This window comes from Lactuca saligna, chromosome 4, assembly GCF_052625555.1.
Source record: "Lactuca saligna cultivar CGN05327 chromosome 4, ASM5262555v1, whole genome shotgun sequence".
Taxonomy (NCBI): domain Eukaryota; kingdom Viridiplantae; phylum Streptophyta; class Magnoliopsida; order Asterales; family Asteraceae; genus Lactuca; species Lactuca saligna.
The window spans coordinates 223,368,343-223,395,739 of NC_136420.1; the positions used below are offsets into that span (position 1 = coordinate 223,368,343).

Below are 27,397 nucleotides of genomic sequence, written 5' to 3' on the forward strand. Positions count from 1 at the left end.
CGCTATGGTACCTGTAGGGATGAGAAGACAAGAGAGAACAAAAATGCATGAACTTAAACTAGAATGCATCTAAAAAGTATGAAAATTAGAAAAGAAAGAAAGAAAATATGCAATATTTTTGAATTTTTTATGCAATTTTTATGAATGCCCTAAATGACTAACTCTAAATGCAACTATATACAACCTAAATGCAATACAAAGAAAAGATTAGATTACCTCACCCCAAGCTTAAAATTAAGCATTGTCCTCAATGCTTAGGATGAGAGTAAGGAAGGATCATACCGGGATCAAGATGGAGGAGGCCCGAGAGGATGGTATGGAAGCAACACATGGATCGCATAATGATGCTTGGATGGAGTTCTTGGCCACCTAAATACACATGGATGAAATCTTGGTCGCGCAAAGGATGTATATAAAATGGCTCGAAATTTTCTTATGAAATGATATATTTGCGCGGGTACCCTCGCAAACTTTGCGCGGGTGGGGGGCAGCCGCGCGCACATGTCATAATACATCCCATGTTGGGGTAATTTGGAACTCGGAATCCGCGCGGCTGGGGGTCGGTCGCGCAAAGTGTGCTCGGGCACCCGCGCGAAAGTCAAATTTTTGGAATTTTTCAAACTTCACCAAAATCACTGGAAGACTTCTATATGCTTATTTTTAGGCCAACTTCAAGTTTAGAAACACCCAAAACTTCAAGTGGAGATTATTTATTCACAATGCATTTATTTAACGTCTTTGCCAAGACATAGCCCCGCTTCCGTCAACCTTCGTAAATCGGTGTTTCCATTGTTACGTTGTCGAATTCTCCCATGTCAAAGCCTTCATAAAATAGTTTCAAATGGTGCCCATTCACTTTGAAGATTTGGTTTGTTTCCAAACTCTTGATTTCAACCAAACTAGGATCAAACACTTTTATAACAATAAAAGGTCCATGCCATCGAGATCGCAATTTTCCCGGAAATAACTTTAAGCGTGAATGATAAAGAAGAACTTTTTGACCCGGAATAAAGTGTTTTTGGGTTATATGCTTGTCATGAAATGCCTTTTTCTTCTCTTTGCACCTTTTGAACCTTTTAATTATCTTCTTCTTGACCATTTCCATCATTGGAGGATCTAATCTTCTTTGAGGTTCCCTCTTAGGATTACAATCATCTTCCATGATTATCTTGTCTGTGCATACATTAGGGCTTATCCTGTTTATTGGCTCAATCACATCAACCCGATACAATGGAAAAATGTTACTAGGGTACCTCATTCCTTCAAAGATGTTGAAGTGAATGGTTTCTCCATCAAACTCCATAGTTATCTTTCCTTTATGGACATCAATGATTGTGTGAGCGGTATGCATGAAAGGTCTTCCAAGGAGGATCATAGATGATTTAGAAGGAGTCTTCTCTTCAAGATCAATGACATAAAAATCCGCTGGAAAAACAAGTTGATTAACTTGTACTAACACATCCTCCAACACTCCTCTTGAAGACACACTTGACTTGTCCGCTAATTGAATGATTACTCCAGTTTCTTCCAAAGGTCCAACATTGAGAGATTGAAAAACCGAATATGGCATCACATTGATCGAGGCTCCAAGATCTAACATAGCACTTTCGACATGCAAATCACCAATGGTACAAGGGATAGCAAATATTCCCGGATCCTTGCATTTGGGAGGTAACTTCTTTTGGATAATCGCAGACACATTTGCATTGACTTGAATCTTTTTATTTGCCTTGAATTTTCTCTTCTTGGTGCATAAATCCTTGAGGAATTTTGCATAACTTGGAATTTGCTTAATAGCATTCACTAGTGGAATGTTGATTTGGACCTTGCGGAAAGTTTCAAATAATTCATTTTCTTCCTCTATCTTCTTGGAAAAGGCTAACCGGGAAGGGAATGGAGGTGGTATGACCAATGGTTTGACGGGTTTGTTGGAAGAGTCGGGTTTATCAACGTTTGGCACAACCGGTTCCTTTAGAGGAACTACAACTTTTGGAGATTCCACAATGATCACTTCATCTTCGTCTTCTCTTGAAACTCTTTCAGGTTGACTTTCTCCAAGTGTTTTCCCACTTCGCAAGGTTATGGCGCTCACATTGGGGTTCTTCTCGGTTTGTGATGGATGTTTACCCCTTTGTTCTATCTTGTTGAGAGCGGTTGCCAAGTCTTCAATTTGTGCTTGAATGTTGGAGAAAGTATTATTGGTTTCTTGTTGAAATTGGGTTTGACTTTGAGCAAGAGAAGTAACAAGTTCTTGAAGGCTCATTTGATGGTTACCACTTGATTGACCTTGTTGTGGAGGGTGTTGGTAATTTGGAGGGTTATAAGAATTTTGTGGATATGGAGGTTTTTGGGATTGGTATTGCGGATGTTGGGGTCTCATCAAAAGATTTGGTGGATTTTGCTTTGGTGGATAAGGGTTGTTTCGGGTATTCCTCCAATTTGGGTTGAAATTGTTTTGAAATCCCATGGGTCTTGGTTGACTTTGATATCCCCCCATTGCATTCACATCTTCCGGTTCACTTCCAAGTGTGGGACACTTATCTGTATAATGACCTGTCATTGCACAAATACCACATACCATCAATTGTTGACCACTTCCCACCACCATTTGACTTAACACATTAGTCAAATCCAAGAGATTTGATTCCAAATGTTGAGTGTTGCTAACTTCACCAACCACTTGTGTAGAATTTCTCTTCATGTCATTTCGAGTCCCAAAATTCCTTTGATTTTGAGAAATGGTACCAAAAAGTAATCGGATCTCATGAGGGGTTTTGTTGAAGATGTCACCACCACTTGAAGCATCAATCATCCTCCGATCTTTTTCATTCATACCCTCATAAAATTGTTGAAGAAGTAGTTGTTCGGGTATATTGTGTTGAGGACAACTTGTACACAAATTGTTGAAGCGCTCCTAAAAATCATGAAATATTTCATTTTCCCCTTGATGAATCCCCAAAATGTCACTTCTTTGACTTGAAATGCGGGAGGTGGGATAGAATTTGCTATTGAAGGCCTTGAGTAACTCTTCCCATGTGTGAATAGATCCCAGTGGTAAGTTGAATAACCACTCTCTAGCTTTGTCTTCCAAGGTGAGCGGGAATGCGGTTAACTTGAAATCATCCAATGTCACATTGTCGGGCAACATGCTAACACATATCATATGGAAGGACTTCAAATGCTTTTGAGGATCTTCTCTATCCAAACCATGGAACTTGGTAAGTTGATGGATGAAACTTGACTTCAATTCAATCCCTCGGCGGTTTGCGGGATAAACAATAGCAAGAGGTGTATGAGTAACATCCGTTTCCATCATTTGTCTAAGTGTCAACTCTTGAGGAGGATTAGGTGGATTGGGGTTATTGGGATATTGTTGCAAGTAATTGGGTGGTTGTTGGTAAGGTGGATATGGGTATTGTTGGGTATTGTATATTGGTGGTGGATAAGGTTGGTAGTTAGGGTATTGGTTGTAAGGAGGTTGTCGTTGTGGGTACATTGGGTTTTGGTACATTGGAGGGGGTTGGTAATTAGGTTGATTTGGGTAATGTACTTGTTGTTGAACTTGAAAAGCATTGTTTTGAGGTTGGTTATTTTGGTGTAAGTGTTGGTTTTGTAGTTGCGGTGGTGGTTGATAATTGGGTTGGTTTTGAGGAGAGGTTTGATTCCAAGGTGGCATATCAATGAGAGGTTCTTGTGGTTGTTGCCTTGGTTGATGGGGTGGGGTATTGGCATCTTGATTGATTGGGTTTGGGTTGGGATTATGAGGTGGAGTGTGATTCATGGCTATGTGGTTTTCAAATGGAATGTCTTCAAAGGAATGACCAACAATTGGAGAACTTGGTTCGGTGTCGGTATCACTTGAAGTATGAACTTGATCTTCTATGTTGATTAGTGGAGAAGAGGAAGAAGCTTGAACTAGTTGTTGTTGCTTTGCTTGTTTGGCTAACTTTTTCAAGCTTTTTGCTTCTCTTTCAATTTCCGGATTGTAGAGTAGTTCACCGGTTCTTGTAGACCTAGGCATAAACAATCAAATAACAAAAAACCAATTTCCCCGGCAACGGCGCCAAAACTTGATTGGGGATGTCAAGCCCACCAAGCAAATTACACCCTTTGATTGCTAAATAAACGTAATATAATGGTAAAAAGGGGTATCGATCCTCGGGGAAATGGTTGTATTCAATCACCAATGCAATTCAATAAAACTAGTGAAATTAAACTAACTAACTACAATTAAAATAAAAGTGGGGTGTTTGATTACTTGATAACTAAAATACTTGAATAACTAAAAACCTTGCAATTAAGCAAGTTGATGAGATGCTCAAAGGTTGGGAATAATTGGTTAACTAAGGCAATTCAAGACAATGAACATTTGTGTGTTTATCATTAGGATCTAATACAAAGCTTATCCTTCATCCCAAATTGGTTATAGCAATCATGAAGCATGATATGCCAAGATTCCCCATAGGTAGTATGGAGGTTCGGGAAGCCCACAACACACCTTCTTAATTAAGATCAAGGGTCAATTGAAGTAATTAATCCCAAGAAATCAATTAGCTTTAAGAATGAAGGAATCCCCAATTCCTAGAGGATGTCAAATGCTTACACATCCATAAAGGAGATATGATTCATAAGCTAGAGATGATTTCTACCATCACAAAGCCTTTGTTCTGGATAAATTCAATGATCCAATGCAAAATCAATGAAATAGATCAACTATTGCTCAATCAAATACTAAGCTCATGATCAAAGTATCAAATAAGCATAAGAATTGCAAACTAGAATCATAAACATGGAATAAATTGATAATCAAGATAAATCCTTCAAAACCCATAAACATTCATTGGTTTTCAGCCAAAGTCAACCAAATAAGAGTATTATCCACTCATGGCAACAAAGTAACAAGGACAATAATCTAATTGCATAAAGAAACTACCTAAGATTTGGAAAGATGAAAGGTAAGGCAAGCTGAAAAACTAACATGATTCCGAATGTCATATCGTAGCTTGTCGTGGTAGCTGGTCCTCCTCATATCCTCATCTCCCGCATATTAGGGCACCAGCAATGCCCTCTCCCGGAACTTGGCGGTGATATCCGCCACAGTCTCCATAATCTGCCTCATATCCAATAACTCCCTGGCCAGCCGCTGAAGCTCCACAGCTGGAACAAACTCTGCCTTGAATTTGGTCACAAAATCTGACCATGTCATAGCCTCAACAGCCGAGGCTCCCAATGAGTCACCAACAAACTCCCACCAATCTCTGGCCCTATCTCGCAAGCATCCTGTTGGATATCTCACCTTCGACCCCTCTGGGCAGAAGCTCGTCAGCTGCGCAGACTCAATGTCTGTGAGCCATATCCTAGTGGCAATGGGGACTTTCACCCCATGGAAATCTGACACACCACTCCCTCGAAAGTCCTTAAAGGATAGTGTGCACGTACCCACCTGGCTAGACTCCATATCACTCCCGAATGCTCGGAGGCGATCCTCCATCAGCTCAATAATCCTTTCCTTGATCGACCCAAAAATGATAGGGGTCGACTCAAGGATGCATCTCGTGATCTCATACGCGATGAACTCGCGCAGCCCGCCATCAACCTGCACCGATCCTGCACCCGAGCCTGATCCTGATCCTGATCCGGAACCTCCTGCTGCATGTCGTGTGGTCACCATGCTGAAAATACACGCATAAATTTCAGGGTCATACATATACTCGAGAGATCTAACACACTCTCCAAGGTTCCCGGTTTCATCCAGGCCCTCCTTGATTCGAGTATGGGTCCTCTGCTTTCAGTAGTACGGGCCCATACTACCTTCCACATCTACCCGTACTTTCCACAAGTATTGCTTCAAGTTCACCAAGTCCCTTTTACCGATACCCTTTCCACTGACCTCATCTTAGGCTTCCCTAGGGAACTCTCCAACCTACCCTCTGCCATCCGCTAACTAGCTTACAGATACCGTAACATATCCATTCATTAGTTAGTCGAAGATGGCCAGAACCCCCATAGCACAAAGCAAGCAGCATCGTGCATCGAGTAACCAAATCAGGCATAACCTATACAGGCCATCCTACTGCTGACTAAACAGCCCTAGCATACAGCTCATACAATGGCATATCAGGCATCCTCCTAGATCCTTATCTCTAACTAGCATGCAATTCACAGAATCAAATATCAGGCACACAAGGCACCCTCCTAGATCCTTAGTCCTATTCTAGCATGCAATTCTGAATCAAAGCCATATAGCATAACATAACAAGTATGGGTATCTTGGGGAAAACTTACTTGAGCCTGTCCAGTTTCATGCATCACACACCTTGCCTTTCTTAAAATCCTTCTGTTTAGATTTTTTAGAAACCATTTTATTGTAAAAATATTTTAGCCCCTCATTTTGAGTCCAGACACCTCCAAGGGTGTGTCTGAATCCCTCAAACCAGGGCTCTGATACCAAGTTGTAACGTCCCAAAATTCAAGTCCAAAAAATTCATTTTTAATTAATTAACTCATAAAACATTCACTAGAAAATATTATATAAACACGTCATCTCATAAAATCAAGTATCATGTTTGAAAACCCACAACATAAACAAATATCATATCAGAGTACAATCCCAGAAAACACCGTGCGGAAAATCAAATATGTGTGTGATGCCATGCTATGCCGTCGGCTCTTTCCCCTTAGACAAAGAGGTACCTGAAACCAAAAACTGAAACCGTAAGCACAAAGCTTAGTGAGTTCCCCCATCATACCACATACAATATAATACCATTGGTATCATTCAACCGGTAATCATCATCGTTATCTTTCAACCGATAACTGGGGACTATTCCACCCCTTACCACTAGCATACAATAACAAGATATAAGCATACAGTCAAGCATATCCGGGTACCGATCTACCCCTTGGTCCTAAAGACCACTATCCCTATCATGCACGTAACATATCATACAAATATAACTCATAACCAAGCACATACCAGACCAAGATAATTATCACAAAGACAATCATCTTCTAAATACTCCTCATTGGTGGGCCGGCATTGTGGCCTTAGAGCCACCCCTACTGGAAGGTAACTCACCTTATACAGGTAGCGGCTGATAATCAGAGGGAGAAACCTCCATCCGCTGCTGCTCTGGAAATCCTCCAGCTACAAACCCCACAAATACTCTAGTAGAAACTGATTTCTATACTCTTAGGGTAAAATTACCATTTTACCCCCAACCAAGTCAAAGTCAAAGTCAAAGTCAACTTCCAGTTGACCCGAATCGCCGAGTTGGGACAATAACTCACCGAGTCCCTCACTCTCTACTCATCCTCATCCACGACCCAACTCGTCGAGTTGGGTCATCAACTCAACGAGTTCTTCTCTCATCCGAATGCTCCATGAAAACTCATCCGACTCACTAAGTTGATGAACAACTCGTCGAGTTGGGCTTCATCTGATGAACCAGATCTGTCCTCAACTCGTTGAGTTGATGCATAACTCGCCGAGTTCTAAGGAGATTGCCTTGGACGCGCCGAGTCCGTTCATGTACTCGCCAAGTACCATGAATTTTCGGAACAATTTTCTTAGTATAGAACGTTGGGTCACTCCCCGGTACTCCCTAAAACCTTTCCACACTCAACTGGTCCTTTTAATCCTCACTGATATGGGACAGAACCCTTGGACTCGTTGAGTTGGTCACGTCCCCTCTTTAAACTTCGATTTCTGATGTACAACACTTGTCTAAAAGATAGATCCAAGCCCCTAAACTCGATCTACCACGTAAAGTTACAAACTTTACGTGCATGCATGGAACTTTTGAGCTTAAAAGGCTCTAAAATGGTCCTTTTATTTCGTGGGGCCTTCCTTGGGTGCAAAAGCAACCCAAATCCATCTTGTGACTCCAATAATGACATGATCCAGAAGCTCAAACCCCCAACTATGTTTGCAAACATGGTTGGCCACCAAAAATGGCTTATAAAAGCCCTAAATCACCTCAAAGAGGGATCTAACAAGTGAATGAGCAAGGTTCAGACTTTATACCTTCTGTAGACTGCAAATGATGAATCAAATTCAAATCCTTCAGTCTCCTCTTGATCCTTATATGATCTTCCTTCTTCCTTGAGGTCAAAACTCACAAGAATCACTCAAAAGCCTTAGATTTTCTCAAGAACGGCTAGGGTTTGCTATGAGAAGTGTTTGGGAGCATAAAGGGGGAATGGAGGCTACATAAGGCTGCTTAAATAGGGTGCAAACCCCTGGATTAGGGTTTTAGTCCAAACAGCAGCTACTCGCCGAGTCCGGTACCCAACTCGGCGAGTCCATGACTTAAATTCCGCTCCTCACCCCGCTTCTACTCGGTGAGTTGGTCCTTCAACTCGACGAGTCCAAGACCAAAAATGCAAAAGAAATAAAGATTTAATAACAGAATACGTACCAAGAACTAGGTGCTACAGATCCCTATTCATTGGGATGAGAAAGCTTTTCTAGATTTCCAATGTTACCATTGCCAATGTCCATTGAAGTTTGGGATGTTTATCTTCTAGTAAAATTTGCTTTTCCAGTGCTCCAAATCATTGCTAACTCATCCACATCCAGAAAATAGGTAAGATCATTAAGGATCATGTCATAGTTTGCTACATAGTAGTCCCAAAGAAACTCACTATGTGACTTAGAAAGTGATTGAAGAACCTAGTCAACAACCAACTTCCTCAAGACTTTGACACCCAACTCACTCGGCTTGTCAATATGTGACTTCATCTCCAGGATGTGAGCACACATAGACTTTGCTTGCCAATAGTCCTTGAGTGACCTTGAACTTTTCAAGAGCTTGTGGGTTAGGGAGAATAATTGGAGGAGGTGGAGGAAGTGAAGTATACTTTTTAGGATAGCATATTTATTAGGAAAGCTTGTTCCAAAACATTTGAGAAGATCATAGTTGTGTAAACCAGACATCTACAAAGGGAGAATTTCAAGTTAGATGATTTAAATCCTTAATATAACACCCAATATGAAATATTAAGACTAGGACCCAACACAATATTTTATAACTTTGAAGAGGGATGTCGTAATCCAAGCTATAAATTATTTGAAGGTAGGCAAATGACGATTCACCAATTTCCACCATGAAAAACGAATTAGAAATTAGGTTTTAATTGGTTTGAAACACCCAGTTCTTTTGAGATTCATTCAGCTTTTCAATGGAATGTTTAAATCTCGATTGTGCCCTCTCAAGTTTGTGACTGGGATGCCGAGGATCACAAACAAGGTGTGAATAACCATGCCAATATACTTGGTACCCTTAATATTTATCACGTAATCGATGTGTCGGTCAACAGACATTATAGAGTATTCCAATGGAGATCAATTCAATGGAAACTAAGTCTTCATAATCGAAGTACATTTCTTTGAACATCCTTCAAAGTTTGATAAATGCTTTTTAGCCTAGGTGATCCAAACGAAAGTCGTAGTAGTCGCCAAACTGAGAGCGTGCATATAGATAACGTCTAAATCTGACTTAATTAGTGGAAGTTACGATTTTTCTCAGATTCTGCAAAGTTGTGTACTACTCAAAAATTGAATTTTGGATAAGTCGATTTTTATCCAAAACAATCTATATGAGAATTGAAGATCTCATTAATAGGAGTTCAACGATATAAAAACAGTCGAAAAAGGACTCCGGAAAAGAAAGTTATGCATTTTATATGCGTTTTAACAGTTTAAGCATGTGTGAAAACAAAAAAGTCAAATTAGCCGAAGGGGTCTAAATGAAAGTTATGTAATTTTGAAAATCTGAAAATCAGCCCGTGCGCGTGACACACGTAGCTTCCATGTGCGCAGCACATAAGTGCCCAGAAGCGCCTATAAATAGCTTTCATGAGCTCATTCTTTTCCCACACTTCTTTTATCTCTCTCTCTCTCTCTCTCTCTCTCTCTCTCTTTCTCTTTTACTACCCTAGCCCAATTTTCTTGTAGTGTTTAGGGATCTTTGCAAGACTTGTTAGGTATCTAGGAGCCTGACTATTAGAATTATTCGGTTTCATAATTATGCCCACATGATCTCCTGGTTTCGCCAAAAGCTTTGTATGGTAAGCTATACTCTATCACTTTGAATGTAACTTATATTTATAGTCATAAGTCATTATTATTAACCTATAAATAATACTTATCATAATTCTGATTCAAATTATTGGTTGATCTACTTACGCGAGAGGTGTCTAGAATGGTTATGTTGGCTTGGTTGTTGGATTTCAGAAAGGCTATATGCCGAAATGGTCTTGTGATATGGTCATATTTGATTATAAAATTTATACATTATCTTAATACTTTATATTGTTTTTATATCATTTTATGAACCAAAGGTACTTAATTAGTTTATTATTTCAATTTCAGCAATAAAAGATATGCTCAGGTGAAAAGGGAAGAGGATTGAGTGATTGGAAGCTTGGAGATTGAAGACTAAAGAAAGAAGGCTGAAATACGAAGAAACTTGATGAGTTGAACCTCAACTCGTCGTCAGAATATTCCCAATTCGAAGATGCCTTTCCATACACGTTGTATACGTGGATTATCGAAAAAACTCATGGTTTATGCAAGCAAGAGTTTAAATCCTGCCCAAGGAAACTATACCACAACTGAAAAGGAATTATTGCCCATGGTCTATGCTTTTGATAAATTTCGTCGTTATCTTATATTATCTAAAACCATTATTTTTACTGACCATTCTGCAATTAAATATTTGTTTGCTAAGCGGGATGTGAAGCCTAGGTTGATCTGGTGGGTGTTGTTACTTCAAGAATTGGACATCGAGATCAAGGACAAGAAAGGATGGAGAATGTAGCGGCTGGCCATCTTTCCAAAAGAGTACTTAATGGTAATCATGGGGGAAGAACCATGGTATGCATAGATTGCTAACTTTTTGGCTGGAGACTTTCTTCCAAAAGGGCTAACTCATCAGCAGAAAAAGAAACTCTTTTCAGAAATTAAATATTATTTCTTGGATGAGTCCTATCTTTTTAGGAGTTGTAGGCGGGATCATTAGAAGGTGTGTGTTTGGCAAGGAAATTCATGACATTCTAGAGCATTTCCACAATAGGCCTGTAGGAGGACATCATGGGGAACAATATACTGCTAAAAAGGTGTTTGATGTAGGATTTTATAGGTCCACAATTTTCAAAGATACTGCTACCTATGTGAGAGAGTGTGATTCTTACCAAAGATTAGGAAATATTTCTACAAGGAATGAAATGCCTCAAAGAAACATCCAAGTGTGTGAAGTCTTTCATGTGTGGGGTATAGATTTCATGGGACCATTTCCATCATCAAAGGGGCACAAATACATAATTCTGGCAGTGGACTATGTATCAAAGTGGGCAGAAGCACAAGCATTACCAAAAACTGATGCAAGGGTCGTGGTAAAGTTTTTGAAGAAATTGTTTTCTAGGTTTTGAGTGCCAAAAGCTTTAATAAGCGACAGGGGAACACACTTTGCTAATGAAAAACTAGCAAAGGTATTGCAAAGATATGGTGTATTCCATAGATTTCAACACCTTATATCCACAAACGAATGGGCAAACCGAGATCACGAATAGAGCACTCAAAAGAATTCTAGAAAGATCGGTGGGCAGTCATCGGAAGGATTGGGCAAATAAATTAGATGATGCACTTTGGGCATTCAGGACTACATTCAAAGCACCCATCGGAACCACACCTTATAGATTAGTTTACGGAAAAAAAATTCATTTGCAATTAGAACTTGAGCATAAGGCCTATTGGGCTTTGAAAACATCCGATTTCGAACCAAATGGGTTGCGTGCCAATCGACTCTTACAAATGAATGTCTTGGAGAATTAAGAAACGAGTCTTACACTAACTTGTTGATTTATAAGGAGATGAACAAAAGATGGCATGATGCAAGATTGAAGGGTAATAAGGATTTTGAAGAAGGGCAAAAGGTTCTTTTATATAATTCAAGACTTAAACTTTTTCCAGGCAAGCTACGCACTCGTTGGACCGGGCCTTTCACAATTTAGCATGTTTTTCCATATGGGGTAATTGAGTTGTGGAATAAAGTTGGGTTAGCTAAAAAAGTAAACCCACATTCAGCAATTGTCACCCCTATTCCATCCGGCCAAGAGAAGTCTCCCAAGCAAGTTCATCCCTTTTTTATTTCTTCTTCAAATCACTTCGAAAGGTAATATTTTTTATGACCACTCTTGTGTATGTTTCGATTTTTAGTAGTTAGATGGCTCCGATTTGTTTAAATAACCCGATTTTGAGTTTTCATATGAACATTAGGGTTTAGATTTTGACTCAATTAAGATGTTTCTGCTAGTTTTTTCCGTGGATTCTTGCTTATTCTGCTATCCAGACAAACCCCCAAGTAAACTTTTGTGTTAAGTGGCCTATGTAATGAATCAGAAAAAAAAATTCACACCTGTTGAAGAACTCGCCAAGTTATGTATGAACTCGACGAGTTCATAACCCTGTGTTGAAGTTTCGTCCTTTCTAATATTTTATGTGTTTTGTTTGGTTTTTTGTGACTTTGGTTTTGCATAATCATGTCCAGAAGCATAAACCAAGGATATCAAGGAAGCCAAAGGGGCTTTCCTTGGCTTGATTTCCCTCAAATTGGCTCAAAGGCAACATTGGTGGCATGGAGGAAAAAGTTGGAGAAGCTGAAAAAGAAGGATTTTTATTTGCCAAATGAGTTAAATTGTCCATGTTTGGAACAATGGAGATTAGTGGGAGAAATGAATCCATACCTTACTAAGGTCTTTATTCAAGATGGATTGAGAATTACATATGATGCTTGGAGGAGAATTTTCCAACTCCAAGAGCCGGTATATCAAGAATTGTGTTCGGATTTTTACTCTACCATCACATTTCGTGGGGGCGATGATTACTTTGACACTAGTGTGCTTACTTTTATGCTTGGGTACGAGTTTAGAGAGTGTAGTATGGTAGAATTAGCATGGTGAATTGGCTTATACGAGCGAAATGTAGCGATGACAGAAGCTTTTGGGGTATTTTTGGAAAATTGTCATAAGGATTTTCCAAATGGTGAAGATGGTGGAACATGATTGCTAATGGGGTTTATATTCCATCAACCGCTCAAGAGACGAGCATCCGGTCACCTATCCACCACCTTATCCACCGATTTATTTATAGTTCAATAAATATGTGAAGGGATGACGACAAAGTACCAAGCCGAGACGTATTCTTCCTATGGTGCATTCTTACACCCAACACCTTTTGCAACATTCCATATTGCTTAGCAAATTACTTGGTGGAGAGCAAGGTAAAGGATAGACAAACTTCGAGGATATGTGGTGGAATGTTTGTGACTACATTGGTAAGGTGGTATGGACTCTTTTATGGGAGAATTGGGAGTCAAATGACAATGGTGCCACAACCCACTTTTAGTCCTCTTCTTTATAGGAGGGCAGAATTGTTGAAGATTTTGGCGGGGGCAATATTGGTGTTCCCGGGGTAAACGAGACAGTTGTGACAACCCAAAATTCTTTCCATCATTGTAACCTATTCCGTCAATAAAATTCGTCGTTTTCGAATTGTTTCTGTTTCGTTATTAAATTAAGTCGTTAAATTTGAGTCATTTATTATGACTTAATGGGTGTTCAAATACGTTATTATCACAACAAAATATTCCAAATTAACAATTAGAAAAAATTTAATTTCGACAACATCGGGTTACGACAACTTTATCGGGAGCGATCAAAAGCATCGTATAACGTCAGTATCGGGTAGAATTCCACTGTGTCCCAAACTTGAACCATATATAAAGCTCAATTGACTTCATTTGAAGCTTTTGCACCCTTTCTCACTACTCTCTCTCTTTAACTCAAATCTTGGTCCAAAATCATCAATTTCAAGCTTCAAATCATCAAGGTAACCATCTAACTTGTAGTATAACCTTTTCAGCTTCCAAATCCGTTTCTCGTCTGGTGAATTCATACCCCTAGGCCTTTCTCCATGTTTTCAATGTTTTCAGGGGGGAATACAAGCAGACTATAAATGTTTTCAAAACCTAAAACTAATGAAATTATATAAATATCTGGCAAACTTTTAGATATCTTTACCCCTTATGTATTATTCAGAGCATAAGGGATGTTTTATCAAATCGAATGACATGGATTTCAACTACGGTAAAGGAAACAATCAAACTAATCAAAACTATTATGGGAATAATTTGGGATCTTCAGTTCTTGTTTTACGAACACAGATTTCATGCAAAGTTAATAGATAAACTATGTACGATTTAGTTTATCTCCGTTTAATCTAGAATATCATGCCATATAATTTCATTGTGTTATACTGTTTTACTGTATGATGTACGATAACTACCGAGTATACCGTGAATAATTTAATACTAGCTTGTGAGATGTATCTTCATTAAACCCTTCGGGTTATCAGTAAATCCTCCCTAGAAGTGTAACTAGAGTCTCCTGGAGGGAGAGCGTGAAGTTTGTGAATAGATCTATTCGGGACTGACAATCCCACACCTAAACTGCTAGCTACAGTTAGGCGGGTACGCCTGGGGTGACAAATTCTGGATATTGTTCGATGCCTGAAGAGCGTCAAGGAGGTCTCGTGGTCATATTAGCATGGTTACCCGAATCACAATACGTAGTAATATAAAAATATAAGTTTATTCACGGATTTTAATATCTATCTTGATCTATTGAATTTATATCTAGTACGGGATGGTATTCCCATGGTTTTCAATCTAGAGATTCTATATCTAGTACGGGATGGGATTCCCATGGTTCTTATATCTAGTACGGGATGGTATTCCCATGGATTTCAATCTATAGTTTTATGTATTAAAACTACTTACTGTGATACAGGATGGTATTCCCATGGTTTCAATCTAGAGTTATACGTATTAAACTGTCATAATAAGAAAATATGGAATTTTCTCGGATAACAACTTTTTTAGAAAACTAAGGAAACATGTTCATTTTCAGAAAACAAAACACTTATGAACTCACCAGCTTTATGTTGATTTTCAAACTGCTTGTATTCTCAGCTCCGCATTAGACAGGTACCCGCAATCTTTTGGAGAAGACGGAGCGTATAGAATACTTGTCTTAACTTTTGTTCATATGATTTACATGTATAAATTTTGTAACACTTTGTTTTCAAACTATGTATATATTTCTATGTAATGTAATGTAATGTTTCGTGTTTACTCTGCTTACTATGTACATTGGTTGCGATACTACATGACGTCCTCCGCTCCGGAACGTTTCCGCCATAGGTTTCGGGGTGTGACACATTGGTATTAGAGCCCTTGTTTATAGTGAACTAGTATACCAAACCTTACATGGTATAAGACTATAGACACTAAGGGGCGTAAGTTCTCTAAACTAAAAGTATAGTTTAAAATATAAGTATTTTCAAAAGTATACAAGTATACCTAGCCGTTGGAATCCGTAACTACGAGTAGAACAAAACATAAGTAAATGGGTGTTGTGTGCTGCGGTTAAACCTGGGAAGTTATGTAGTCGTGTCTAGGGTCAATATAGCATGATCAACTATATTCATTCAAGACACGGCCAACATGTGCTTGGGAGTGACTGTGGCGTGCAGCATGCCTAAAACTTACCTAAGATCCAAACAATGATTCATCATTGCAGCAAAGAATAAGATACTATGGGAGTATCTTAGTCAGAACCGAGTACTTGTTAGAAATCCATTCAAAGTAATGCTACTCCATCCTTCCTTAGCAATAATTTATCTGCTTTGATAACTCTTTTCTATTTTATCGCTTACTAGAACTTATTATTTGTCATAAAGAGATAATTCTTGTTCCATATCTCTTGATTCAATTCAGAGGACTTTTGATCCTCTCTTTCATGGCTATTATAGATCAAGGTTCCTCCCAAGAAAAGACCCAGCTCAAAGAAAAACAATCCTCCTCCGCCACCACCTCCTCCTGAATTTGATCATGTGATGTTCCAAGTAGCTGTTACTGCCGCAGTGGCAACCGCCATGTCTCAAATGAACCCCAGTGGCTTCGGTGGTCCAGGAGGTGGTACCCAACCTTAAAATCAAGAAGGTAGCCAGGGACACTGGAAGGAGTGTTCTTATAAGGACTTCATGAACGCGAAGCCTACATCCTTCGATGGCACTAGAGGTGTCATTTCCTTAACTCGATGGTTCGAGAAAATCGAATTTATTTTCGAGATTTGTGCCTGCTCTGAATCAGATAAGGTGAAGTTTGCCGCCTGCACCTTCACCGATAAAGCCCTGACTTGGTGGAACGGCCGAGTCAAATCCCTAACCCTACCTGTAGCCAATGCTCTGGGTTGGGAGGCCATGAAGGATCTTCTGCTTACCGAGTACTGCCCGCGGGGCGAGTTGCAGAAATTGGAGCATGAACTTTGGAATCTAAATATGAAGGGTTCCGAAATCATCGCTTACACCTCCAGATTTGAAGACCTAGCGCTTCTCTGTCGGGGAATGGTTACCCCAGAAAGTAAAAAGATTGAAAGATTTATCTGGGGTTGACCCAGCCAACCAAAGGGAATGTTTTGGCTTCAAAGCCAGACACAATTGACAGCGCTAAATGTTTGGCGCAAACCTTGATTGATCACGAAGACAATCCCGACGAGAAGACCACCACTCCTAAGCCGGTTGAAGGTAGTGGTGGTAGTAAAAAGAAATTCTGGAACAAACGGAAGGCCCAAAGTTCACAAGGATCCTCTAAGAAACAGCAAACGGTAGCAGTCCACGCTGCTACTGCCCCTGCTTCTGTTTCTGCCATCGGATCCACAGCTCAGACTCCTACCAGTGGATATATTGGTACTCTTCCATGGTGCAGTAAGTGCAGCTATCATCATCGTACTCCCGGACCCTATCGTGAAAGACTCTGCAACAGCTGTGACAAGAAGGGCCATTTTGCTCAAAATTGCAGGAAACCAGCTCAATCAGCAGATCAATCTTCCGGAGTGGATGTCGGTCAGGCCTGATACAAATGTGGGGAAGTAGGTCATTTCAAGAGAAACTGCCCCAAGGCAGCTACATCGGGTAACACTAGGAGAGTCCTAGCTATGGGACGAGAAGAGGCAGTCACCGATCCCACCGTTGTCTCGGGTACGTTCCTCCTCGACAACTCTTATGATAGTATCCTTTTCGATTCTGGTGCTGAACGTAGTTTTGTTAGCCATTCATTGAAACGTCTTCTTAAAAATAATCCCCAACCATTAACCAAAACATTTACCGTCGAGATGGCTAACGATGAGAAAGAAAGCACTAGCGACATATTCATGGGTTGTACCCTTACCCTAAACGATCATTCCTTCCCCATTGACCTAATGCCAGTTTCCATTAAGAGCTTTGATGTTATTATTGGGATGAATTGGTTGAGTCCCAATCATGCTGATATCCTTTGCTATGAAAAAGCCATCCGTCTCAATCTCCCCTCTGGCCAGACTCTCATGATCTATGGCGATAAACTTAGCTCCAATCTTCGTATCATTTCCTGCATCAAAGCTCAAAAGCTTCTGCGGAAGGAGTGACAAGCATTCCTAGCCCATGTCATTAACGAGAACCAGGAAGTTAAGGACCTCGAGAGCATCCCTGAAGTCTGCAACTTTCCTGATGTCTTTCCCAAAGAACTCTCGGGAATTCCTCCCGAATGACAGGTTGAGTTTCGCATCGACCTAATTCCTAGAGCTACCCCCGTAGCAAAATCTCCGTATCATTTAGCTCCAGCAGAAATGCAGGAGTTATCTAGTCAGCTTAATGAACTACTCAACAAAGGATTCATCAGACCGGGTTCCTCACCCTAGGGAGCTCCGGTATTGTTTGTAAAGAAGAAAGAGGGATCCTTCCAGATGTGTATCGACTACCGTGACTTGAATAAATTGCCAGTCAAAAACCGCTATCCTCTTCCTCGTATAGATGACCTCTTCGATCAACTTCAGGGAGCTAGTTACTTCTCGAAGATAGACCTCAGATCAGGGTACCATCAGCTTCGAGTCCACGAGAATGATGATTCCAAGACAGCTTTCATGACTCGGTATGGACACTACGAGTTCGTAGTGATGCCCTTCGGTCTAACCAATGGACCAGTAATGTTCATGGACCTGATGAACCGGGTGTGTCATCCTTTTCTGGACAAGTTCGTCATTGTGTTCATTGATGACATACTTGTCTATTCCCGAAGCGAAGAAGATCACAAACAACACTTGAGGTTAATGTTGGAAACACTCAGAACGGAGAAGCTGTATGCGAAGTTCTCTACGTGCGAGTTCTGGATTCGGAAGGTAGCTTTCCTTGGTCACATGGTAAGCGAGGAGGGTATACACGTGGACCCGTCCAAGATTAAGGCGATAGAGAATTGGTTAGCACCGAAGACACCCACAGAAATCTGTCAATTCTTGGGTCTCGCTGGCTACTATCGCAGGTTCATCCAGAATTTTTCCAGAATCGCCAAACCCCTAACCACTCTGACACAGAAAGGCATACCCTTTTGTTGGAGTGAAAAGCAATAAACTGCATTCAAATCGTTTAAGCAAGCCTTGTGCAGCGCACCTATCCTGTCCCTACCCGAAGGGACAGAAGACTTCGTGGTTTATTGTGATGCATCCAATCAGGGATTAGGTTGTGTGCTTATGCAGAGAGGAAAAGTTATTGCTTATGCCTCAAGGCAGTTAAAAGCACACGAAGTCAACTATACGACTCATGGCTTGGAGTTAGGAGCATTGGTCATCGCATTGAAGATTTGGAGACATTATCTCTATGAAACTAAGTGCACGATCTTCACTGGCCATAAAAGCCTGCAACACATCTTCAATCAGAAACACTTAAACATGAGCAACGGCGATAGGTAGAACTACTCAGTGATTACGAATGCGAAATCCGCTACCATCCCGGTAAGGCCAATGTGGTAGCAGATGCCCTTAGCTGAAAGGAGAGTTCAAGCTGCAAAATGAAGACACTGACGATGACCATCCATTCTCACTTATCCGCACAGATCCGAGAAGCTCAGTGGGAAGCCCTAAAGCCAGAAAATGTGTTGAACGAAGCCTTAAAGGGAATGGATAAGAAACTTGAGATCAGAGGTGACGGGGTCTACTATTTCATGGATAGAATCTGGACCCCAAAGTTCGGAGGTTTCAAAGACGTCGTCATGACCGAAGCTCACAAGACAAAGTACTATGTTCACCCGGGTTCGGACAAGACGTACCTGGATCTCAAGAAACAATACTGGTGGCCGAACATGAAATCCGAAATCGCAACCTTCGTGGGAAAGTGTTTGACTTGCGCCAAGGTAAAAGTCGAGTATGAGAAGCACTCGGGTCTGCTCCAGCAGCCCGAGATACCTGAGTGGAAATGGGAGATGATTACCATGGATTTCATCACCAAGTTACCCAAATGTATGAGTGGGTACAATACCATTTAGGTAATTGTCGATCATTTGAAAAAATCCGCTCACTTCATTCCAATTAAAGAATCATTCAAGATGGAAAGACTCACGCGAATCTACAACCAAGAAGTAGTCCGACTGCACGGTGTACCTACATCCATTATCTCCGACTGAGATAGCGGGTTTACCTCAAGGTTTTGGCAGTCCCTTCAGAAAGATCTTGGAACTAAGCTGGATATGAGTACAACTTATCATCCTCAGACCGACGGACAGAGTGAGAGAACTATCTAAACCCTGGAAGACATGCTGAGAGCATGTGTCATTGATTTCGGAAAGTCGTGGGACACACATTTGCCTTTAATCGAGTTCTCATATAACAATAGTTACCACACCAGTATCAAGGCTGCCCCGTTTGAAGCCCTCTACAGTCGTAAGTGCAGATCCCCACTGTGTTGGGCCGAGATAGGGGACACGCCACTAATCAAGAGTCAAGTCCCTGACAGTACTCTCACTAGTCCTGAACTCATCCGCGAAACCATAGAGAAAATCATCCAGATCCGAGAACAAATGAAAGCTTCATGAGACCGACAAAAAAGTTACGCTGATGTACAACAGAAACCTATGGAGTTCCAGGTTGGAGACCATGTCTTGTTTAAAGTCTCACCCTGGAAAGGCATGATATGCTTCGGAAAGCGGGGGAAACTTAACCCGCAGTACATTGGACCTTTTGAGATCCTCGCCATAATCGGTCTTGTAGCCTATAAACTCCAATTACCTCAAGAGCTTAGGTGTTGTTTGTTTTTCCGAAGTGAATCTGTTTGAAGTCTGCGGACCACCTTTGCAGACCTCTGCAGCAGAAGAGGTGGACCAAAGTGCTGCAGACTGTAATGAGAATCATGTTTGTTTTTTTAACGTCTGCAGACTGCTGCAGATATTAAAAAATTTAAAATAAAGTAATTTAATAAACCGAAAATAGTTTGTTAATACCAAAAATTTAATAATTGTAGTCTTAAACCATTGAAATAAAATTCAAACAACGAAATTAGTCTTACAATAACATTTTTAAATAAAATTCATACAACCAAACTTTAATAATTTTCATTCCATATTTTGCATCAATTGTTCGGCAATTTCATCCCGTAACTGGCTCATATATTCATGGTCCGCAGCAGTACCATGTGTTGGAATCTCATCTTCATCATTATCAACGACCGCATTGTTATTCCGAACCGAGACATTTGGTTCATCATATCATGCAAAAAACTCATCACGTAGTCCCTCTCTTCTTATAAAATTATGAAGCGCAAAACATGCTAGGGTAATGTTTCGTTGTGTAACCAACGAGAATGGTGCCATCCTCTTCAGTATAGGGAATCGTGCTTTCAAGACACCAAAAGCACGCTCAATGACATTCCGAAGTTTTACGTGTCCATGGTTAAATTTTTCTTTATTCGTTAATGCACGTTTTCGACGGAAATCTCCAAGCCAATACCTAACATTACGGTACGGTGCCATAAAACCTCGAATGTTTGCATAGGTGGCATCACAAAGATAATATTTATCTATAAAAAAAAGTCATTTATTTTCAAATAAAGATAAAACTATTTAAATAACCATAAATTTACCTGGAGGTGGAAGCGGGAATGGTGCATGTGGATTTGCTAATGCTTCTGATAAAATTCTAGAATCGTGTGCTATCCCTTCCCAACCGGCAACAACAAACGTAAACATCATGTTAAAGTCACATATTGCCAATACGTTTTGGTAACAATCGCCTTTTCCCCTACTTCTATATAAATCCTGTTTGTTTACAGGGACAACAGCATGTATCAAAGTGCCATCAAGTGCACCAACTGCTCCCTTGAACACCCGCTGTAGCCTCCTATTATGTCCCGGAATGTTTGGATTCGGATTAAAAGATGTTGGTACTATAATGTCATGTGCGAAAAGCAACATTTTGTCCAACACTTCATGAAAAAACTTATGAATTATTTGCTTTGAGTGTTGAAATCTCCGCTTGATAATCACATAACGTTGGTTATGACCGATCATCATAAAAAACATAGCCATCTTCTCCTCAACCGACACATGTTTGCTATCCTTTAACGCGTAGTTTACTCTCAAATGAGCACATAGTCGGACAAATGATTCACAAGACATGCGTAGCACTTCAAGACATTGTAGAGGATTACGGTAAAGTAACTCTAACGTAAATTCATGTCCTGTCATTTCCGAATCGTTGTCCCGCACTCATTTGACACCCCTCTTCCAAAAGTAGCGGACGTACAAGTACATAAGAATTATGAGTAGTATCTTTTTGTCGTGATCCATTACAAACCTATTAATCAAGAAAACATATAATAACATAAGATAATAATATAACATAAGATAATAACATAAGATAATAATAATAACATAAGATAATAATATAACATAAGATAATAACATAAATCTCAAGTACCAAAAAAATATAACATAAATTTCAAGTACCAAAAAACATATCATAAATCCCAAGTAGCAAATAACCAAATAACATTCAAGTACCAAATAACCAAATTACATTCAAGTACCAAAACATATCATAAATCCCAAGTAGAAAATAACCAAATAACATATTAGCTTAACGAACAATCTTTCCATTCTTTAAAACTCTTAAACTTGTAGCTGTCATCTCGATCCATCCTCTTAATATTTGTGGATCATTAGGCAAATTTACCCACATCTCTCTAATATTCATGGTCCCTCCAAAAATGTGATACGCAGCAAATCGTATAGGGTCTATTGGGTCTAACTCGAGCAACTCAAGCTTCTCTAAACACTAGGGAATTGTTGGCCCTTGAGTCAAATGGCATAGAGCTTTTTGCATCTCCAGTGCTAAATCATCAGCAGTAATAGAAGCTTTAGGCGAGGCACAAGAAGGTGGATCAGGTGAGGCACTAGGAGCTCAAGGTCTAGGAGTTGAGGGTTTAGCCCTTTTGTTGGGGTTACCAGAAGGTGAAGCAGCATAAGGTGAATCAGCAGAAGGTGGATTCTGAGTAAAATGTTCACTTGTATGATTGGAAAAAAAAATCATCTTCATCTATGTTAATGGAAGGGGCGTCCAAAAGCTGTAATGGTGTGCCATGGAAAGAAGATGATACCGATGGTGTTTGGGATGTGGCATAGCTGAGATTACCAAATGCACTGCTTCCATCAAAGAGTTCTGCACAAAGCTCTGGAAACAATAATGGGACGTTTTTCAAAGAAGTGGCTTTCGGATGTCCCTAAACGCAATCAATGTAACAAAAGTAATATAAGAATAAATGAAAACTATATAAACAAAATACATATAAATATGTGTGTGTGTGTGTGTATACATATATATATATATATATACCTTTTTAAAGTCCTCCCACTCCTCATTTGTTAAGTTAAAAGTATTTGTTTGTGGGTTGTAAAGGTTTCCAATTTTGTTTTTTAAGTATAACCATCCTGTGTATTTGGCTTTAAGGTTATCATAGGCGTTTTTTAATTGTCGTTGATTCAAATCCACGCCATACTTTTCCTTAATAGTTAACTTGTGCCATGATTGTTTGTGCAAACTCAAGCCTTTTCTACCCACGGTTTGCACTTCTTCAATACAAGTTTGCAATAAGCATTTTGTTTGCTCATTGGTCCATGTATGTTTATCTCCCATTGCTAATAACAAAAAAAATATAGAATACATACTTTAGCTACAAAGATTAATCATATTCCAACATAATCAACAAATAAGTTTAGCATATTCAACAAAAATACATCACGAATGAACAAAAAAACCATATAAGCAAAGATTATGATTTCAGCATGGAAACTTACATATAAGTTTATGATATCAGCATAAATCAACAATCAACATTCAACAAATATAAATTTTAGCAGAAAATCTATTTAAAGAACAATATATCATAAAGTTTACATTCAACAAAGATTTTAACAAAGGTTGTAACATCCTAGCAACAAAATCCTAACTCAAATCAAAAAATTGGTACTCAAATTCATACAATTGGTACTCAAATGCATAACAAATCAGAAAATTGGTACTCAAATTCATACAATAGGTACTCAAATACATAAGAAATCAGAAGAAAAAAAACAAAAAAAAATAACTAATCTGAAACCGAGGGCAGCAAGAAATCAGAAAATTGGTCCTCAAATTCAAAGAATCGGTACTCAAATGCATAAGAAATCACAGAAATTGTACTCAATTTCATACAATCGTTACTCAAATCAATAAGAAATCAGAAAAAAAAAAACAAAAAAATTAACTGATCTTGAAACCGAGGGCAACAAGAAATCATAAAATTGGTCCTCAAATTCAAAGAATCGGTACTCAAATGCATAAGAAATCACAGAATTTGTACTCAATTTCATACAATCGGTACTCAAATCAATAAGAAATCAGAAAAAAAAATGTTACCTGATGAAGATCGAGGGTAGCACGATGGCAGCAGCAAGCAGCGAAGGCAACCGACGTTGCAGAGGGGAACGGCGAAGGCGAGCGGCGATGGGGTGGCAGAGTCGGACCACCACTGGATCGATAGTTGGCTGCCGAGAAGAAGAAGGAGAAAGAACGAGAAGGCAACGGCGTTTTTTTTTTTAGGGCATAGAGTGTTTTTTTAGATGAGGTTAGAAGTAGTTAGAAGAGGTAAGTCCACTGCTATGTGGGGAAGAGGACGGGAAGAGGTTTTTGAGCCCGAAGTCTGCAGAAAAACAAACTGCTGCGAACCTAAAAGTGTTGTGTGTGTGCTGTGCCACGCAGCACTAAGAGGTTAGAAGAGTTTTTTTTTTTTTAAAAAACAAACACAACCTTAGTAACATCCACCCAGTCTTTCACGTCTCGAACCTTAAAAAGTGTTTATCCAATGAAACCCTTGTGATCCCTCTAGACGAGATCGAGTTCAACAAAAACCTAAACTTTGTGGAGGAACCAATCGAAATCATGGATCGAGAGATCAAATGTACGAAGCAAAGCTGCATCCCGATAGTGAAGGTTCGTTGGAACACCAAGCAGGGACCAAAATTCACTTGGGAGCGCGAAGACTCAATGAAACAGAAGTATTTGCATCTCTTTTCAAATCCATGATTTGTATCTTAATCTTGAATTTCGGGACAAAATTCCATCTAACGGGGGGATAATGTGACAACCCGAAATTCTTTCTGTCATTGTAACCTGTTCCGTCAATAAAATTCGTCGTTTTCGAATTGTTTCCGTTTCGTTATTAAATTAAGTCATTAAATTTAAGTCGTTTATTATGACTTAATGGGTGTTCAAACAGATTATTATCACAACAAAATATTCCAAATTAACAATTAGAAAAATTTTAATTTCGACCACATCGGGTTACGAGAACTTTATCGGGTGCGACCAAAAGCATCGTATAACGTCAGTATCGGGTAGAATTCCACCGTGTCCCAAACTTGAACCATATATAAAGCTCAATTGACTTCTTTTGAAGCTTTTGCACCCTCTCTCACTACTCTCTCTCTCTCTCTCTCTCTTTAACTCAAATCTTGGTCTAAAATCATCAATTTCAAGCTTCAAATCATCAAGGTAACCATCCTAACTTGTAGTATAACCTTTTCAGCTTCCAAATCCATGTTCAAACTATGAAAATGGACCATAAACATGTGTTTACGGCCCTGGAACACTCTTGGGCCGTGAAAACATATAAGATGGGTTTTGGAGCCCAAAAACCCTCCCAAATCACTCTTGAAGCTTGGAATCGACCTAAGGACTTATTGGAATGAACTTGGAACACCTTGTAACTCAACATTTGGGTAGTAAACATGAGTTTTCTGCCCAAGAACATGCTTGGGCCGTAAACTCCATATCATGGGCAGTAATCTCAATTTAAAGTTTTAAGATGCCAATTAAACACATCATAAGCCTTGGATTAAAGTCTAGAAGCAACCACAATCGATTTAGGGGCCTAAAACATGATGAAAACCACCCCCATAGGAGCTTACAGCCATAAACCCTCCAAGGATAGGTTCTTGGGCCGTAAACTCCTATACCTTAGACAAATGACGCCTTAAATCCATTCCATGGCTTGTAAAATAAGTTTGAATCACATGTGATTGACCTAAGACAACCAAAACATAAAAAGAAAGGGTAATTAGGAGCTTACGGCTGTAAAATCCTAGTTTACAGCCATAAACTCCCTTTGATGGTTCCTTTGGTGGTTTAATTCCTTCCAATGCCTTAGATTATATCCTAGCAATATTCCCCAAATGATATTTGACCTTTGAGCACCTTAAAACCCATCATCCATGAGGGCTATGAGCTCATGTGGACATGGTCTTAGGGCTGAAAACTCCCTAAGGAGTTTACTCTTGAAGAGAAAACTCATTATCTAAGCCCTATTCATCCATAAGTGCTACCCGGGTCACTCCAAACACTTGATTTGAAGTGTTTTCGCGTCTTGGAGTGTATAATCACATCTGATTAGTGCATTAGAGTCTAATTAGATACATTTGTGTATCATTCCATATTACATAGGAACCTCACGTGTTATCAATCCCCGACCCGACACACAGCATCCAAACTGACATGTTTTCTCGTCTGGTGAGTTCATACCCCTACACCTTTTTCCGTGTTTTCAATGTTTTCAGGGGGAATACAAGCAAACTATAAATGTTTTCAAAACCTAAAACTAATGAAATTCTATAAATATCTGGCAAACTTTTAGATATCTTTACCCCTTATGTATTATGCGGAGCATAAGGGATGTTTTATCAAATCGAATGACATGGATTTCAACTACGGTAAAGGAAACAATCAAACTAATCAAATTATTATGGGAATAATTTGGGATCTTCGGTTCTTGTTTTACGGACACAGATTTCATGCAAAGTTAATAGATAAACTATGTCTGATTCAGTTTATCTCCGTTTAATCTAGAATATCATGCCAGATAATTTCATTGTGTTAAACTGTTTTACTGTATGATGTATGATAACTACCGAGTATACCGTGAATAATTTAATACTAGCTTGTGAGATGTATCTTCATTAAACCCTTCGGGTTATCAGTAAATCCTCCCCGGAAGTGTAACCAGAGTCTCCTGGAAGGAAAGCGTGAAATTTGTGAATACATCTATTCGAGACTGACAATCCCACACCTAAACTGCTAGCTACAGTTAGGCGGGCACGCCTGGGGTGACAAATTCTGGATATCGTCCGACGCCTGAAGAACGTAAAGGAGGTCTCTTGGTCATATTAGCATGGTTACCCGACTCACAATATGTACTAATATAAAAATATAAGTTTATTCACGGACTTTCATATCTATCTTGATCTATAGCATTTATATCTAGTACGGGATGGTATTCCCATGGTTTTCAATCGATAGATTCTATATCTAGTACGGGATGGGATTCCCATGGTTCTTATATCTAGTACGGGATGGTATTCCCATGGTTTTCAATCTATAGTTTTATGTATTAAAACTACTTACTGTGATATGAGGTGGTATTCCCATGATTTTCAATCTAGAGTTATACGTATTAAACTGTCTTACTAAGAAAATATGGGATTTTCTCGGATAACAACTTTTTCTGAAAACTAAGGAAACATGTTCATTTTCAGAAAACAAAACACTTATGAACTCACCAGCTTTATGCTGATTTTCAAACTGCTTGTATTCTCAATTCCTGTGACAACCCGAAATTTCCATTGTACGAACATTATCTATTCAATAGAAGCTAGTCCAGTTTCTGTAAATTTCAGACTTGTCCGAACAAGTTTGTGTACATTAGGGTTTACGTTTCTGGACGTATCAGGAGAGTGGATGCTCTTGTAATTGTGAAACTTGAACATTTTAAGTTTCACAATGTTATAGTCCGACTTCCGGAATAAAAATATTTTCTGTCAAAATATTCCAGGACTATAAATAGATTTCTGAATTTAATTAATTCATTATTCACAATTCCAACTAGAGAAAAGCCAATTCTCTCTGACGGATTTTCGGGTTTTCATTTCGGATTGTGAGTCTACTT

At 39.4% G+C, this 27,397-nt stretch overlaps 3 protein-coding genes across 3 annotated transcripts; all 3 read right to left on the minus strand.

Moving 5' to 3' along the window:
* Positions 1-763: 763 nt before the first annotated feature.
* LOC145040493 (uncharacterized) lies at positions 764-2,833 on the minus strand. Its single transcript, XM_078988409.1, has one exon. The coding sequence runs from the start codon at positions 2,831-2,833 to the stop codon at positions 764-766; it is 2,070 nt and encodes a 689-aa protein (XP_078844535.1).
* Positions 2,834-20,630: 17,797 nt separating this feature from the next.
* On the minus strand, positions 20,631-21,608 carry LOC145040494 (uncharacterized). The gene is made up of 2 exons (XM_078988410.1): positions 21,005-21,608; positions 20,631-20,941 (listed from the first exon to the last, which is right to left on the minus strand). Exons 1-2 carry the CDS (start codon positions 21,606-21,608, stop codon positions 20,631-20,633), a joined length of 915 nt encoding a protein of 304 aa, XP_078844536.1.
* A 715-nt stretch (positions 21,609-22,323) lies between these two features.
* LOC145040495 (L10-interacting MYB domain-containing protein-like) lies at positions 22,324-23,055 on the minus strand. The gene is made up of 3 exons (XM_078988411.1): positions 22,756-23,055; positions 22,520-22,642; positions 22,324-22,410 (listed from the first exon to the last, which is right to left on the minus strand). The coding sequence occupies exons 1-3, from the start codon at positions 23,053-23,055 to the stop codon at positions 22,324-22,326; spliced, it is 510 nt and encodes a 169-aa protein (XP_078844537.1).
* Positions 23,056-27,397: the final 4,342 nt, after the last annotated feature.